The sequence below is a fragment of the Nannospalax galili genome, unplaced genomic scaffold, assembly GCF_000622305.1.
Source record: "Nannospalax galili isolate Female #2095 unplaced genomic scaffold, S.galili_v1.0 scaffold213, whole genome shotgun sequence".
Lineage (NCBI taxonomy): Eukaryota > Metazoa > Chordata > Mammalia > Rodentia > Spalacidae > Nannospalax > Nannospalax galili.
Window position 1 is genome coordinate 1,685,290 of NW_008335195.1, and position 17,953 is coordinate 1,703,242.

Genomic DNA, 17,953 nt, shown 5'->3' on the forward strand with positions numbered 1-17,953 from the left:
AGGCTCAAGTTAAGTCAGGTATGGTGGCATACACCTTTTTTAATCCCAAGCAGGAGGATCTTTGTGAGTTCAAGGTCAACCTGGTCTATGTAGGCCAGCTGGGGCTGCAGGGAGACTCTGTCTCAAAAAAAAAATAAAAAAAAAAGCTCAAGTTATAACACAATGTAAAGAGGATAGTTATTTTGTATTAACAAAGAATATAAATATTCACAGTTGTTTCAGTGAGAATTAAATTCTGGAAGGACAAACAGAAGACAGGTAAGAGAGGTAATCTGCTGAGGGCATCTGGATAAAAAGAGACGGGACTGCCGGGCGTGGTGGTGCATGCCTTTAGTCCCAGCACTTGGGAGGCAGAGGCAGGCGGATCTTTGTGAGTTCAAGGCCAGCCTGAACTCCCTACATAGGGAGTTCAGGTCAGCTGGGACTACAGGGAGACCCTGTCTCAAAAAGACCCCCCCAAAAAAACCCCAAAAAACAAAACAACAATAAAAAAGAGACAGGACTGAAGAATTTTTCACCTAAGCCATACTAACATACTATCTACTCACTATTTTCAATTCACAAAGCTAAGAAAACCCAGATGACATTGTTGGGAGCACTCCTTTATCAGTACCTGATATGATACTTTCGTCCAGCCAAATGACTGGCCCAGTACCCAGATTTCCAGAACCTGTAGCCATCCATTTCTCTTCTGCTATCGCAGAAAGGCGTGTAACCATAAGGGGCACCGTCCAAATTAAAATCCCTTAATTCTTTCAGATCTGTCCGTACAATCTGCAGAAAAGAAAATCAAATGTTGTTAACCAATATGCAGACAATCCTAAGGCAGCGTCCTTAGAATGTATCATACAAGGCAGCAGGGAAGGCAGCTCTGTGGGTAACAGCACAGGCTCTCCTCTACAAGCCTGGATTTTATCTTTTAATCTGAAATGGCCCCACAGACTTGTTTACAGTACTTGGACCCCAGCAGGTGATGCCATTTTGAACAAAGGCTGTGGAGTCATTAGCAGGTAGAGTCCAGCTGGTAAAAGGCCTCTTAGGAGCAGCCCTTTAAGGTTTACAGTCTGGCCCTGCTTAAGACTCTATTGGTCTATGGCCATGGGAACAAGCAGTCCTACCACCATGGCCTGTCACTCCACTTTGCCTTCCTTGCCAGGACAGACTAGACTCTCTGAACTGTAATCCAAACCAAACCCTACACCCTAGAGTTGCTTCTGATAGGTATTTGGTCATCAGCAAGAGGCAACTTAATGAATACAGAGAAGTTTAGAGTGGGGCAGTACAGAGATTACCCATCACGTGGCTTATAGGCCTGTGGAATTGGTTTGTGGGAGGAATGTTGAAGAGTCTGTGGTATGTGGGCTGGAGAAGCCCTGCAGAGCTCTAGGCAGAGCTTAATGGGCTTTCTGGTGAGAGTACATAAGACCAGAATGTAGACAGTGAAGACTGCTTATGAGGTTTCACATGGGAATGCATGAGGACGCTATTGGGGATTGGATTAGAGGCCATTTGTGTTATGGTCTGGCAAAAAATCTGGCTATGTTCTGCTGTGTTCTGAAAATTTAAATTAGGCTGAATTCACTAAGTCAGCTCTAAGGATACTGGAAAGAGTACTTAGGTGTTAAGAGAAGGATAAACACACCAAAGATGCCATAGGAAGAAACACACAGCATAAAGACAATCACAAGAGGTTTAACACACACACACACACACACACACACACACACGCATGCACATGTACACACACAATCAACAAAATGGTAGGAAAAAATACTCATTTTTTCAATAGTAATTCTAAATAGTATGGTCTCAGTTCCCTAATAAAAAGACACACACTATCAAAGTGGATTAGAAAACAGGATCCATCTTTTTGTTGACTCCAAGAAACACACCTCATCACCAAGGATAGAAATCACTCTCGGGTGTAAGGGCAGAAAAAGGTATTCTAGTCAAAAGGAATTAAGATATAAGCAGTCATAATTATTCTAATGTATAATAAAATAGAATTCAAATCAAATCAGTCAGAGATAACTTGACACTCCTCTACCATGAGAGGGAAGTAGAGGAAGAAATGAATGCACAGGCTGAAGTGCAAGAGAAGAAAGATGAGGCAGAGGCCAAATAAACAAACTTGTGCACCAATGGAGGCTGCAGGATCAGAAATCGGGAATGCCAGGGGCTGGGGCGCTGGTAAAATTGTTGGACTACATGCTACTATTGATAACTCATCTCAGTGGACCTGATGACAGAGACCACCTCAGACACTGCCTTGATTACAACCACAACAGTCCCTATTGACCCTCTGTCCTGAACCTGTGACATTCTGGATTAGTTCTGTTCTCACTTGTGGCCAAGTATAACCTGTGTATAATAAATCATCTCTTTTGCTGTCTCAGCTGAAGAATACATATAAAAAAAGAAGAGATGATGATGATGATGATGATGATGATGATGATGATTATTATTTTGTGGTCTTTTTGAGACAAGGGTCTCCCTGTAGCCCCAGCTGGCCTGGAACTCATTATGTAGACCAGGCTGGCTTTGAACTCACAGAAATCCACCTGCCTCTGCCTCCCAAGTGCTGGGACTAAAGGTGTGTGCCACCATGCCTGGCTAAGAAGAGATTATTTTAAACCTAGGTATATACAACAAATACAGGTATATTCAATTTTATGAAACAAATACTACATGTAAAGCCAACACAGTGACAGAGAGTGACTTCAATACCCCACCTTCACCAATATACAGGTCATCTGGACAAAAAAAATAAACAAAGAAACACTGGAATTAGATGACATCAAAAATACAATGGACCTAACAGACATCTATAGAATGGTCTACCCAAACACTAATGAATACACACTCTCCTCAGCAGCCCAAGGAACTTTCTCCAAATCTGATCTCATATTAGGACACAAAGCAAGTCTTATCAAATATAGGAAAATTAACTTCTGGGCATTAACTAAACTACTAATCCCAGAATTAAGAAGGCAGAAACAGGTGGATTTCTGTGTGTTTAAGGCCAGTCTAGTCTACATATCGAGTTCCAGGCTAGCCGGGAGTACACAATGAGACCATGTCTCAAAAAGATAAAAAAAAAACCTTCCTGTATTCTATCTGACCATAATGGAATAAAGCTAAATGTCAACAGCAATAGAAACTACAGAAACACATCAACTCATGGGAGATTAAATAACACATTATTAAATGATACATGGATCCCTGAAAAAAAAATCAAAAGGGAACAAAAGAAATTACAAGAATTGAATTAAAATGAAGATACAACATATCAAAATCTATGGGATATAATAAAGGCAGAGGGAAATTTATAGCACTAAATGTCTACATCAAAAATTTTGAGAAATCGCAAATAAATACATTAAATGAAGGCCTCGGAAAAACAAGAACAACAGTACCTTCAACAGTAGCTGGGAAGAAACAATAAAAACCAAGGCAGAGGGGCTGGAGAGATGGCTCAGCAGCTAAGAGGACTAGTGGGTTGTTCTTGCAGAGGACTCCAATGTCCTCTTCTGACCTCCATGGGCATTGCACGACATGGGCGCACTTTCATACATGTAGGCAATACACTCATAAAAATAAAAATAATAAATAAAACATTTAAAAAATCAGGGCAGAAATTAATGAAATAAAAATAAAAAATATTAAAAAAATTAATAAAATGAGCCGGGCGTGATGGCGCACACCTGTAGTCCCAGCACTTGGGAGGCAGAGGCAGGCGGATCTCTGTGAGTTCAAGGCCAGGCCAGCCCGGTCTACATAGTGAGTTCCAGGACAGCTGGGGCTACAGGGAGACCCTATCTCAAAAAGACCGAAAAAAAAAAAAAAGAAATTCAGAAAATCATGAGGACATACCCTAAAATCCTATACTCGCCAGGCGTGGTAGCTCATGCCTTTAATCCCAGCACTGGGGAGGCAGAGGCAGGAGGATCTCTGTAAGTTCAAGGCCAGCCTGGTCTACATAGTGAGTTCCAGGCCAGATGGCGCTACAGGAAGAACTTGTCTCAAAAACAAAAACAAAAAATTCTATACTCTACTAAATCAGAAAATTTAAAAGAAATGGATGAATTTCTAGATGCATTTAAAACATACAAAATTAAACCAAGATGAAATAAATAACCAGCAATGAGACTGATGCAGTAATAAAAAGTGTCTTAAGTAAAAAAAGCCCAAGATCACATGGATTCACCACAGAATTCTAACAGTATTTCAAAGAAACCTAAACACCACACTACTCAAAGTGTTCCATAAAATAGGAAAGGAATACCTTCAAACTTTTTTAATAAAGTCAATATTACTGATATTAAAACTAGATAGACACAAAAATAAGAAAAGAAAATTATACACTGATCTGATGAACATAGATGCAAAAATACTCAGTAAAATATTTACAAACAGAAAAACGGAATTCAGTATCACATCACAAATATCATTCATCAGGACCAAGTTAGTTTTCTCCCACTTTATGGTTCAGCATACATAAATCAATAAATATAATTCATCACATTAATGGATTAAAAGACAGAATCACATGATCCTCTCAATTATATAATAAGTCTGACAAAATCCAGCATCCTTTCATGATAAAAGCCACAGAGAGACTAGGGATGAAGGAAGCATACTTCAACATAAAAAAGTTTATATAGAACTAACCTTTGCAGGTAAATGGATGGAACTAGAAAGTATAAGTGAAGTAACACAAATGCAAAAAAGCAAAAAAAAAAAAACCAAACAAAAAAAACAAATCCCCCCCCAAAAGAGAAAAAAACCCTTTTTTTTTTTTAAAAAAAAGAACAAACCTATAGCTAACATCAGAGTAAATGGAGAAGAACTCATAGCATTCCCACTAAGATCAGGAACAAAACAAGGTGTCCACTCTCCACTCCTGTTTAATACAGTGCTTGGAGTCTTAGTTTCAGCAATATGACAAGAGAAGGAAAAAAATGGAACACAAATATGAAAAGTCAAAGTATCCCTTTTTGTAGATGATAGTATTCTGCACATAAGAGACCTTAAAGTCCACCACAAAAGTCTTAGAGCTAATAAACATGTTCAGCACAGTGACAGGATACAAAATCAAAATACAAAAATCAATAGCCTTCCTTTATACCAACAACAGACTGAAAAAGAAATGAGGGAAACAAGAGCCACATATAAATCACACACAACCTGGGAATAAAACTTACCCCCCCAAAAAAATCAAAGACCTCTAAAATGAAAATTTTAATAAGCACTGAAGAAAGAAAATGAGGAAGACACTAGGAAATGGAAAGACATTCATGTCCATGAATTAGAAGAGTTAATATTGTGAAAATGGCTATCCTACTAAAAGCAATCTACAATGCAATCCCAGTAAAAATTCTAATGCCATTCCTTATAGACATATAAATAAAGTCATTCACAAATTCATATGGAGGTACAAGACACCAAGGATAGCCAAAGCAATCCTGATTGAAAAGAATACTATACAAGATATCGCCTTATCTGATTTTAACTTATACTACAGAGCCATAGTAATAAATACAGCATGGTACGGGCACAAAAACAGATATCTATCAACTGAATGTAACTGAGGAAACAGATATAAGTCCATGCAACTAGTTACCTGATTTTCAAAAATATACATTGGAGAAAAGATAGCATCCTCACCAAATGGTGTGGGAAAACTGGATTTTAACATGCAGAAAAATAAAACTAGATACTTATCTCTCACCCTGCACAAAACTCAACTTCAAATGGACTGAGGACTTCAACATAAGACATAATACTCTGAAATTATTAGAGGAAAAAAATAGAGACCACACCACAACTTACAGGCACAGGTTAGGCTTCTCTGAGTAAAACTCTAGCAGCATACAAAGTAAGACAATAAACAAATGAAATTCATGAAACTAAAAAGCTTCTTTATATCAAAGAAAACAGTAGTGAGCAAATAAGCAGCCCACAGGATGGAAGAAAACCTTTGCTAGGTATTCATTTGACAAAGGATTATTGTGTAGAATATACAAATAACACAAAAAATTAAACATTAGAAAATAAACAACTCAATTAAAAAATGGCCTACGGAACTGAAGAAAATTCTCAAAAGAAGAAACGCAAACAGCTGGGGAACATTTTTAAAAAGCACTCAACATCCTTAGCCACCAGAGAAATGCAAATTACAATTACTTTTAAAAAAAAATTTTTATTTATTGTTTTTATTTTATGTGTATATGTGAGTGCATCCGTGTTGTGCAATGCCACCGGGATCAGAAGAGGGCTTTGGATTCCACTGGAACTGGAGTTAAGGATGGTTCGTAGCTGCCATGTGGGTGCTGGGAATCGAACCCAGATCCTCTGCAAGAGCAGTCAGGGCTCTTAACCGCTGAGCCATCTCTCTAGCCCCAAAACTACAATTGCTTTAAGATTTCATCTCACTGCAGTCAGATTGGTCATCATCAGGAATACAAATGACAACAAATGCTGGTGTGGATGTGAGGGATATGGAAACTCTTCTCTGTTGGTGGGAAAGCAGACTAGTGCTACCACTTTGGAAATCAATCTGAAAGTTTTTCAGAAAACTAGAACTGCCATATGACTTAGTTATATCACTCCTAGGCATATACCGAACAGATTTTATATCCACTCCAGAGACACTTGCACATCCATAGTCACTGCGCTCTGTTCACAATAGCTAGGTAATAGGATCAGCCTGGGTGTCCATCAACAGATGAATGGATAAGAAAAATGTGGTACACATACAGAAAAGAATACTTTGCTGTAAAGAAAAATGAAATTTGCAGGTAAATGGATGGAAGTGGGAAAAATTATACTGAGCGAGGTCACCAGGCTCCAAAAGACAAATGTCACATGCTCGCTCTCATACAACAGTCCTAACTTCAAATCTTTTGTTTTGTGTATTTAACTTGGGGCATAAGCAGAAGCCAGGAAACTAGAAAGGGGCCTTGGGGTTAGGGAGCGAGGATCACGTTAAGGGAGGGAGATAGTAGATTACAGATAAAAGTAGAGAAGTGGAATATGGAAAGTGGTAGGTTTAAGCACAGAGGGGTACAGGAATATGGTAGAAACAAAGGGCGGAGCAGAGGGTCAACCTAATGGAAAGGTATATGAAAACCCACATAGAAGCCTACTATTTCACAACCCAATTGAAAAAAAAAAAACTGAGAGCAAAGAGAAGACAACACATGTGAAATGAAAAAAAGGGGGAGGGAATACAAGGGTTAAAGGATTAAGTCGGGATGGAGCCAGGGGATGGGTGAGAGGAAGAGATGGACGTAGGCTAACCAAAATTAAAATTTATGGAAATCCAGTAATTAGTAATCTGATTTCAAAATACAACGTAAAATTAAAGAGTGAACAGAATTACTCTGAATGGGTAGACAATGGTGTTCCCAGAATACATGGGTTATTACATGAAAAACACAACAGAAAGCATGGGGACACCTCCCTACAAGTTGGTCAGGGAGGGCCCACAAGACTCTAAAATAACACCAGCTGTTACCACTGCCTTCGCTTACCCACCAGAACTACATAGTAAGACTATTGTGGAGGACACCACTTTGGACACCATACACTTTTTATAGGATATAGACAAATCAGTCTTAAACTGGGGAACTTCTTCCTGACTGGCTAGCTTTCCTTGTGTTGGAAGGTGCTATGCAGGCTGCTAGGGGAGAAAAATCATCAATGGTGCTAGCCAGTGCTACAATACTGACCTTCAAGGCAAGATGTACTGATGCAATAGTAGCATGACTATTATGGGTAACTAACCACTTTTTGACTGGTTTTGAGTCTTGTTCCCCCAAAATTAATTCATGCGTATAATCTTGGTCAAAGCATGTGGCTGTGGAGGTCATAGGCCCTAGGGTAGAACCTGCTATTGTTATTTTGCTAAATGGTCATGTTCTCAAAATGCTGTCTAAATATTTATGTTTATACTCAGAGAATTGGGCTGCTCTCAACCTTAGTCAGAGAAGCTTCTTTTTCGCAGTGGGCAGCAGTCAATGGAAAGATATATAACTGGTCAAAATGCTAAGAATAAGAGACTGAGGGCTGGAGAGATGGCTCAGTAAGATCACTGGTTGTTCTTGCAGAAGACCCGGGTTTGAATCCCAGCACCCACATGGCAGCTAACAACTGTCCTTAACTCCAGTTCCAGGGGATCTGATGGTCTCTTCTGTCCTCCGCGGGCCCTGCACAATACGGGTGCACTTACCTACATGCAGGCTATATATGCATATACATAAAATAAAAATAATAAATAAAATATTTTTTAAAAAAAGAATAAGAGACTGAGTGCCAACTCAAAATGGTCTGTCTATATCACTCCTTCACCCCCAAGGCTGAGGGAACATTGAGGAGAGGTGGAAAGACTGTAAGAGCCAGAGGATGGGGAGGAGTGCTGTGAGATGCTGTCTTCTGGACATTACATGGCTGTTGCACTCATGAACTCACAGCAGCTATGAGAGGGAGAATTATTCTTTTTTGAGGATGTGGCTACTGATAGGATTCCCATGCTTCAGTGGATGGCACAATACTCATGGGCAGTACTAATTGGACTTAGTAGGTTACGAAAAATAAAGGAAGAAAGAAAAGACATGAAGTTTGGAGGGGGATATGTTGGGAGGGGATACAGAGGGAGGTGGAGGAGGGAAATGAGAGGTGCTTAGGTTGTGGATTGTGAATTCTTTCCTTTTTGTTCCAAACAAGATAAGTAAACAAATATCAAGTGTGAAAAAAAAAAAAAAGGAAAAGGAAACCAATTGTATTTAATACAAACTATTAAGATTTAGTGTGTAAGAGTTTACCTGGTCAGCATCAACAAACAGGAATTTGTCAACAACTAGTGGGAAAAGCACATCCAGAAAGAGAATCTTGTAGCCCCAGATGATACGCTGCTTCTCTGTCTGCTGATGAAGCCACCGTGGCCACTTGTACTGAACAAGTTCATACTGGAAATTGTACTTGTTGGCCATGTAAGGTATAAACTCCTATTTTTAGACACAGAGAACAACAGTCATTCATTCTGATAAAGAAAACTGACTTCTTAATTTAAGCCAGCCACTATTATTACAGTACAAATAAAACACATATGCTGAAACAAGTCTAGTTGGAAATTTGGCCCTAACTCACTTGTGACTACATATAAACTCCTGTCCAATGCTCATTTCTTTGATGGCTTTTAGTAACCACATGAAAAGATAGAAATCTGAAGGTGAAGGCTTCTAGCTCTTGCTATATGTTTAAGGCACATAAGCTCTAACTCCATTTATCTACACTTGATTTTAGTAAAACACATTTTGAGCTTCATAATACAACTTTCTCAAGGCTAGGTCTAATCTAGTGATTAACATGGCAGAGCCAAAAGTCTGGATAAATTTGCTTCTATTAACTAGTCTTTCAGATTCCAAATACTAGTATGTTCAGGGGACCAAAAGTAAACTACTTATCTAGGAGAGTCACCACTAACTACATTCAAAGTTGCTTAGTAAATTCTATAGAAAAAAAAGGACAATACAAGAAAAATAAACTCTGGTTGATACAAGTCAATCAGGAAACTGCAAGTGGGTTTAACATCCTTTCATGTCTCACTGGCAGAGGCTCATTAGAAAATTAATCATTTTCAGCAGGGCATGGTGGCACATACCTGTAGTCCCAGCACTTGGGACGCAGAGGCAGGTGGATATCTGTGAGTTCAAGGCCAGCCTGGTCTACATAGTGAGTTCCAGGACAGCTGGGGCTACAGGGAGACCCTGCTTCAAAAAGAAACAAAAAAAAAAAAAAAAAGAAAAAAAATTAATCACTCTCAAAATACATCATTTTTGTGCTTTCTAAATTAAAGCAAGATATGCATGCTTCAGATGAAGGGATTATTATTTCTTTAAAACACTGTTTCTTACAAAAGACAAAGACTCTCCTGTATTATCCAAGCTTCAAATAAACTATAATTTTGGGTTTAGTTTTATAATCACTTTTACCAAAATAGAGCCATCTGGAAGAAAAAGCAACAATGAAAGACAACAAAGTTTGAGTATCCTAATGAAAGGACTCAAAAATAAGTGTACAGATAAAACAAAAGTAGAAAAGAATATGTTATAATGTAACGTAAATATTCTGTTAACAAGAATGTTTTTCTTGGGGCTGGAGAGATGGGTCAGTAGTTAAGAACACGGGCTGTTCTTGCAGAAGACCTGGTTTTGAATCCCAGCACCCATGTGGTAGCTAACAGCTGTCCATAACTCCAGCTACAGGGGCTCCAACAGCCTCTCCTGTCCTCTGCGGGCATTGCACGACAGGCAATACATGCATACACATAAAATTTAAAAAAAAAAAAAGTTTTTCTCAGGAGACTGGAGAGATGACTCACTGGTTATGAGCACGGGCTACTCTTGCAGAGGACCCTGGTTCAGTTCCCTACACCTACATGTTGACTAACAACTGTCCAAAATTCCAGTTCCAGAGGATCCGACTTCCTTTTCTGACCTCTGTGGGCATTGCGTGACATGGGTGCACTTACTTACATGAAGGTAATACACTTATACACATAAAATAAAAATAATAAATAAAATATTCTTAGCACGGGCTACTCTTGCAGAGGACCCTGGTTCAGTTCCCTACACCTACATGTTGACTAACAACTGTCCAAAATTCCAGTTCCAGAGGATCCGACTTCCTTTTCTGACCTCTGTGGGCATTGCGTGACATGGGTGCACTTACTTACATGAAGGTAATACACTTATACACATAAAATAAAAATAATAAATAAAATATTCTTTTAAAAAAAAATGTTTTTCTTTTCCCTATGAACAAACCTTAAATGTGGGGGATAAATAATTCTTCAAGAACCAGAATTTTACAGGAGTTTTGGTATTCTTCAGCACCGATAACATCATTATACTGCCAAACAAAAACAAATAATGATTTTTCAGTGCTTTTTAACGTCAACAACATTAGTAGCTCCAATCACAAGATAGACAGCAGAGCTAACTTATGGCTCAATTAGGCAAAGGGACCTTCAGTAATGGAAAATGTGCTTATTCTACTTACAAAGTTGTCACTGAATGAGAGCTAGGGGATTTCCTTATACACCTACTCCTAATAGGTAGAGACAAACATTAATTATGTTGTACCTTTAAAAGGATCACCTCATGAACTGACATATCACCTATGGTATGAGTTAACACTAGAGATTATGGTTTCATCATTCTCCAACCTGGCCAGCCATAGCAACATTGAGGAATGAGCAGGTACATGCACAGCCTCCCTCAGCCTGGACAGAGAGCTCTGGGAAAGAGAAGATCAGGAAAGGGAAAGGGAAACCAGAGTAACAGGCTCAGGATTCCTGGTCCAAGGCATCCAATTAAGTAGTCTCCACTGCCATTATTTTAACTCAAATATTTATTGGATATAGAAGGGTTAAAAATTACCCAAATGACATTTTAGTTATTTTCTATACCAGATTTAAAGTGAAAACTAAAGAAAGACCAGCTCTGAAAATTGGGACAATTGCTTGCAAGGTAGTGTGTCATCAGAATCAAGCTCCCACACATAGTGACAAGCTGATCCTGAGAGCATACAGTGACAACCACACCAAGTTCAGGCTGTGTCTTATCATGCCTCTAATTGCAGGACCTGGGAAAATTCTCTTCTGTTTTAGGTTTTACCTTATCAAACAAAGGTGTTCTCATATAAAAATTAAGATCCTTCTTGGCTGTAAAACCCTGTGGATCTGTGGAAGGTGGCCAAGTACTATAGAACTAGGGTTCTGGTCTATTCTACGCCAATCCCCTAATTCCTGGTCGAAGCAATTTGGATGGCCAAGTAACCACCACTGTCTATGAGATGTATGCATAGGACATTAAAGGTTCATGGTCTTATAATATTCACACAGAGGTACTCATTACCAAGCTCAACTTCATTGAGTTGACCAGATCAAAACAAACAGAATTACATGTGGCCAGCTATCCACAGCCCTAAGAGAACTCATATACACATAAGTATAGTGTCTAAAAAATAAGAACACTGTAACAAATTCATGTACATTTAACAAATAATCAAAACGAACCGAAGAAACCTTTCGTAGAGATGACCAGATGCAACAGAGAAAATATTGATTATGTCATCTTTATCTTGCTTTACTTCCTCCGTCTTCTGTCCTGAAAAGCCCCTGTAATGACAGAGGTAGAAAAAGGACCACTTATAATGCTGGGTTTTCAGGAGAGAGGAGAAAGACAGCGCCTGCCCATTCCTGCCCTAGAAGAAAGACTTCCCAAAGACACTGGGAAGGGGCACAGGGACAAGGACACCTCACAAAGTAATAAGGAGGATACCTACACCAAGGTACCATGTCATTAGGAATAGATGGAACACAGGCTGCTCCAAAGACACAATCTGACCAATGGGAAGTTAAATGAATAATGCAGGCCCCACCCACCAAGAGTGAAGAGGGGAGGGATGGGTGTGGTATACACCTTTAATCCCAGCACTTGGGAGGCAGATGTAGGGGGATTTCTGTGAGATTGAGGCCAGTCTGGTCTACATAGTAAGTTCCATGCTAGCTGGGGCAGAAGCAAGCTAGGCACCTTCCCTCTTTCAGTTAATCAACTCCAAGTGAAAGTGCACAATCTAGTTGCAAGAGGCAAAATGTGAAAAGCCCAGAAGGAACTGCCACACTCAAAAGGAGGGGAGGGTACATGGCACTTATCTCTGTTTTTCCTTCAAAATGTAACTTTTCTAACAATGCCAATTTACCATTTGAATGAGTCCCAAAATCCAGATTCGTTCTCATTCATTCCATCACTCAACAAGTCTTCGTTCACCATGTCTGCCTTCTTCTGAACCTGCAATTGTATGTGAGGGATCTTATTCCTCCTAGTAGGTCTGATAGCCATAAACCTGATGTGTACTGAAGTACTGTCAAAGGAATCAATCAGCCAATCTACAGAACCCCACCCAGAGTCTCTCAGTATTCAAAGGAAGTGTGCTTATCAGAACACCCACATTAAGAGTCTTCAGGAAGGAGCTTTCAATCTCTTCTAATTAAATGATAATCATGTTCAGTTTATACAGTGAGTCAAAGATCAAATTCAAAACACACAATTAGTAAACTCAGATGTATACTTCAACTAGCTAACAGCAACTTCTAGGATAGAATGGGGCCTACAGGCGCTGTCAGGAGATAGGCATGATGGTCTTGGTCTGTGTTTAGGATTTACTAACACAAAGGATGAATCTTCTCTTCTGCAGTCTTCTTTGACTTTAGGTTTCACTAAACCTAAGTCCTCTCTTCAGCAGTCATTTTGACTTTAGGTGTACAATGATTACTCATTCTATAATATTTTACTTTAAGATACTAAGACCTTCAAAATGCCTAAGAAAGATAGCATCAGAAAACACTAAACAAAAATTTTTTCTTGAGACAAGGTATCATCACGCTATTCTCAAACTTACTATGCAGCCCAGGCTGGCCTTGACCTCTTGATCTTCCTGCTTCTATCTCCCTAAGTGCTGGAATTAAGTATGTGTCCCACCATGCCTGGAAAAACTACTATTTTATTGTTGAATGTTCATTGGAATTTCCCCCAGTATTCTGAGATTATCCAAAATACAATCTCTCGGCTAAAGAAAACTAGAAGCTCATCTTCACAAAGACATTTGCCCTTGGCAATATTCTTAGAGCTGGTAAAACTCCAAATTGAATATTAGGCTGGTTTCAAAATGCAGCTGTTCCCTTTTATGTGTGGGGGAAACACTCTAAGACTCCCAGTAGATACCTGAAACCTCAGATAGTACAGAACCTTGTATATACTATAGTTTTGCTCATAAAAACACACCTATGATAAAGCCTAATTTGTAAACTAGACACATAAGATTCACAATAACTAATAGTAAAATGGAATATTATAACAATAATTCTTACTTTATACTGCAATAAAGTAATGTACATGTGCATTTTCTCAAAAGAATCCAAACAAGTACCAGTATTCTGGACTGTGGTTGGTTGACCATGGATGACTGAGTCGCTGGCACAGGAAGGGCTGCTGTCTATATTCTTATATGACAGTGATCCAATGGGGTTATTTACCAACTATAAACAGGTGGCTGCTGTAGCATATCAAACTCACCTTCACTTTAATGATCTTGCTTTTGAAATTATCGAGGATGACAACAACTTCATCTGCATCAGGAGGAGAATCTGTACCATCATGGCTTAGAGAGAAAAACAAGACAATTATTATAAATCACAACTCACAAAATGTAGTAAATGCTGAATTTTTCCACCAATTTATCATAAGCAAGCTTTCCAGACCAGTTGTTTCCTTACAATCCAAAGCTCCCTCATGGTATACAAAAATATTCATGGAAATTTAGATGAGACGAATGCCTGATTTCCTTCATAAATCTTCCTTCAAATTACCTGCTGAACAGTGACAAGCCCCCAGGCATGGTGAGCACATGACAGATCCTGAACAAAGATTTATTTTTTTATTCAAAAAATATTTATTATTTTTATTTTATGTGTATGAGTTGTTTACCTGCATGTATCTAAGTGTACCACGTGCGCGATGCCTGACAAAGGCCAGAAAAGGGTATTGGATCCCCTGGAACTACAGTTAAGGACAGTTGTTAGCTGCCATGTGGGTGCTGGGACTCAAACCCAGGTGTTCTTAACAGCAAGTTGTCTTAACCACTGAGCCATCTCTAGCTCTTATTTTTATTTTATGTGTATGAGTGTTTTGTCTGCATGTATGTAAGTGCACTCACATGCAGTTCTCCTAGAAGCCAGAAGAGGGCACTGGAGTCCCTAGAACTGGAGTTAATGACAGTTGTTAGCTGCCATGTGGGTGCTGGAAACTTAACCTGGGTCCTCTGGAATATCAGCAAGTGCTCTTAACTGTTATGAGCAATCTCTCCCGCCCTCTAGATCAAAGCTTTTAAATGGTGTTTGGGGTTTGTTTTGTTACTAGTAGGTGCAGTAGACCTCAAGGCAATGCCTGGTCACTAACAGGTATGTTTTAGGAGTACTATTATACAACCACAGCCCAAGCACTAGGACTGACAGTAAAGCTTAATTGCCAAAACTCATACTTACTGTGCATGCATAAATCACTCAGGGTCAAGACATATGCCTTCCCATCCAAGTATTTACTACTCAGGGTCAAGACATATATCTTCCCATCCAAGTATTTACTAGGCCCAATCTCAGTTAGCTTCCAAAATTAGACCCAATCAAATGGAGTAAGTTTCTCATCTACCTTTGGTCTGTATCACAGGGACAGAATGATTTCATTCTGGGACATTGTGGGTACAGAGAACTACTGGCAAATACAACCTCACTGTAATCAGTGTTTCACTTCCTGTCAACCAATCCTCTATACATTCTTCTTCTATATTTACTGTACCAGAAAGCTGTTTTGCTACACATATGGCTATAAATTAAATACATGAGGTCTGGGGAAGGCCAGGTAGAGCTGAGTCTCTTTGAAATGGTCTCAAAAAATGCAGCTGGATCACTTAATCCTACCTGTAGATTCTATAAATATCGTCAGAGCGCCCCTTCCTTAGTCTGAGGATCCAAGCTCCTGGGTTGGCTTTGAGCTGAAAGTAGCCCTAGGACATACACAAAAAAAGACAAATTTCAGTTTTCTCTAAAACTCCAAAATGTTGTTTCTGATGGATTCTTATGTTTTCTTTTGAAATTATCTTATTAGACCGTGTTTGTGTATGGTGTGTGAGTGTGTGGTGTGTGAGTGTGTGTCTAAAAATATATATAAAAGTTTTTTTATTGGGGGGGCAATGCTACTGGGGGTTTGAAGCCAGAGCCTTGTTCTCCAGATAAAAGGCAATTTTTTATTTTTATTTATTTTCAGTTTTTTTTGGTCTTTTGAGTCAGAGTCTCCCTGTAGCCCCAGCTGGCTTGGATTTGCTATGGAGATTAGACTGGCCTGGATCTCACAGAGATCCACCTGCTTCTGCCTCGAGTGCTGAGATTAAAGGCGTGAACCACGCCTGGCAATCAAAAGAAAAAAAATTTAAAGACAGTTAACAAATCAGGGAAATGGGGAGAAAAAAAGGCTTGGCACTATGGTATAAGCCTTTACTCCCAGCACTTAGGCAGATCTCTTGAGTTTCAGGTCAGTCAGCTAGGGTTACACAGTGAGAACCTGTCTCAAACAAAATAAAGCAAAAACCAAACTAAAACCCCAAATCTCCAGCAAAAACTAGTCAGTGAAGCCAAGAAGTCTGCTCACTGTGCCTCACAGAGGATAAGTGTGTGCCGGGTGAACACACTGGGTCTTCCAATGAAAAGAACCAGGCTAGCAGTGCTTGCACTTTCAGAGTCCAGTTCAGACACAGCAGAGCATGGCAGTGTAATTTTGTTGTTAAATTGTAACAAGAATCTCCAAGTTTAACCAAACTAATGACTTTTACACTGGCTAAATTCAATTTGAATTTTTACTTCACTCTCTAATTCAGAATGTTAACTGTTCCATCATAATTATAGGGCCCACATTACCATGATTGACTGGATTCAAGTCTTACCATCTGATAAAGTGATTATTTACCAGATTGGCCATAACAATCGTGTCAACGATTGTAGGGTTGGCTGAAGTTCCTAAGGTGAACTGCAGTCCTCGTGGTGGCTGGCCTGTGGTGATGTCGTAGCAATGACCTTCTAGCAATAAGTATTCCAGCTCATATTCAGCAGCCACAATGCTATCCACCTGAAAAAGCAAGACTAAATCACTTCAGATTATTTATGAACAGACCCAAAACCAATCTCCAGAGACCAGGTAGATAATTCAGTGGGTAAAGGCACTTGCCCCTGAGCTTGAGAACCTGAGTTTGATTTCCAGATTCCACCTAGTGGAAGGAGAGATCTGACTCTTACAAGCTATCCTCTGGCTACCAAATGTGTGCCTGTGGTGCTATCCACCTTCTCCCACAAAATAAATGAATAATGTAAAAAAGAAAAAAAAAAAAAACCACTTTGCCAATTGAATAAAGCAGACAAAAAATGCATACAATGTGATTCTATTTTTTTTTTTCTTTCTTTCTTTTTTTTTTTTTTTTTTTTTTTTTTACATTATTTTTTTTTTTTTTTCTTTCTTTCTTTTTTTTTTTTTTTGTCTTTTTTTGAGACAGGGTCTCCCTGTAGCCCCAGCTGTCCTAGAACTCACTATGTAGACCAGGCTGGCCTCAAACTCACAAAGATCTGCCTGCCTCTGCCTCCCAAGTGCTGGGATTAAAGGCGTGCGCCACCACACTCGGCCGAATGTGATTCTATTTTAAGAAATTTTTTAAAAAGGCAAAACTTTCTGTGTAGTCATAGAAAGTAGATCACTCATTGACTGAGATGGGGGTAGGGAGTAACCTGCAAAGAGGTATCACAAACTTTCAGGGACAGAAAGCTCTGTATCTTGATTGGGATGGTGGCTAATGACTATGTAATTATAAAAACTTTACTGGAGAAAGAAAGAAAATATAATACAGTCCAAAAATATAAATGAAAGGATAAGACTCTACACATTGTTGGAGACTTTAAGCTCCTAAAGGAAAAGAATTTACAGTATATGGTAATGGATGGGTACAAAAGTTTGTACATGATATCCACAGCAGCATTATATATAAGAGCCCTCAAACAGAAACAACCCAATCCTCACTCATGAATGGATACATAAATTATGGTATATCTATTCAATGGAATACTATCTGGCAATTTAAAAAAAAAAGTACTGGTACATATTACAACATGGATGTACTTCGGAAAAGAATTTGCTAAGTGGAAGAAGTTAGTCACAAAAGATCATTTGTTGTATGACTCTAATTAGACATAACACCAAAATAGAAAAGCACATTAATAGCTGCCAAGGGAAAGAGGGAGTGAAGGTTAATGAGTTCTGTGATGATTAACCTTCACTGTCAACTTGAATGA

General features: G+C 39.0%; 1 protein-coding gene across 3 annotated transcripts in view; it reads right to left on the bottom strand.

Annotated features, from left to right (window-relative positions):
- The window catches only part of Uggt1 (UDP-glucose glycoprotein glucosyltransferase 1), a 118,465-nt gene that overhangs the window by 25,630 nt on the left and 74,882 nt on the right, over positions 1-17,953 (bottom strand). For all 3 annotated transcript variants that reach the window (XM_029561936.1, XM_008829755.3, XM_029561937.1), the window contains 8 exons: positions 16,584-16,742; positions 15,542-15,627; positions 14,142-14,226; positions 12,769-12,857; positions 12,083-12,184; positions 10,830-10,914; positions 8,826-9,008; positions 614-774 (listed from right to left, as the gene is read on the bottom strand). In XM_029561936.1, coding sequence (XP_029417796.1) covers positions 614-774; positions 8,826-9,008; positions 10,830-10,914; positions 12,083-12,184; positions 12,769-12,857; positions 14,142-14,226; positions 15,542-15,627; positions 16,584-16,742 — 950 coding nt within the window. The remainder of the gene's footprint in view (positions 1-613; positions 775-8,825; positions 9,009-10,829; positions 10,915-12,082; positions 12,185-12,768; positions 12,858-14,141; positions 14,227-15,541; positions 15,628-16,583; positions 16,743-17,953) is intronic.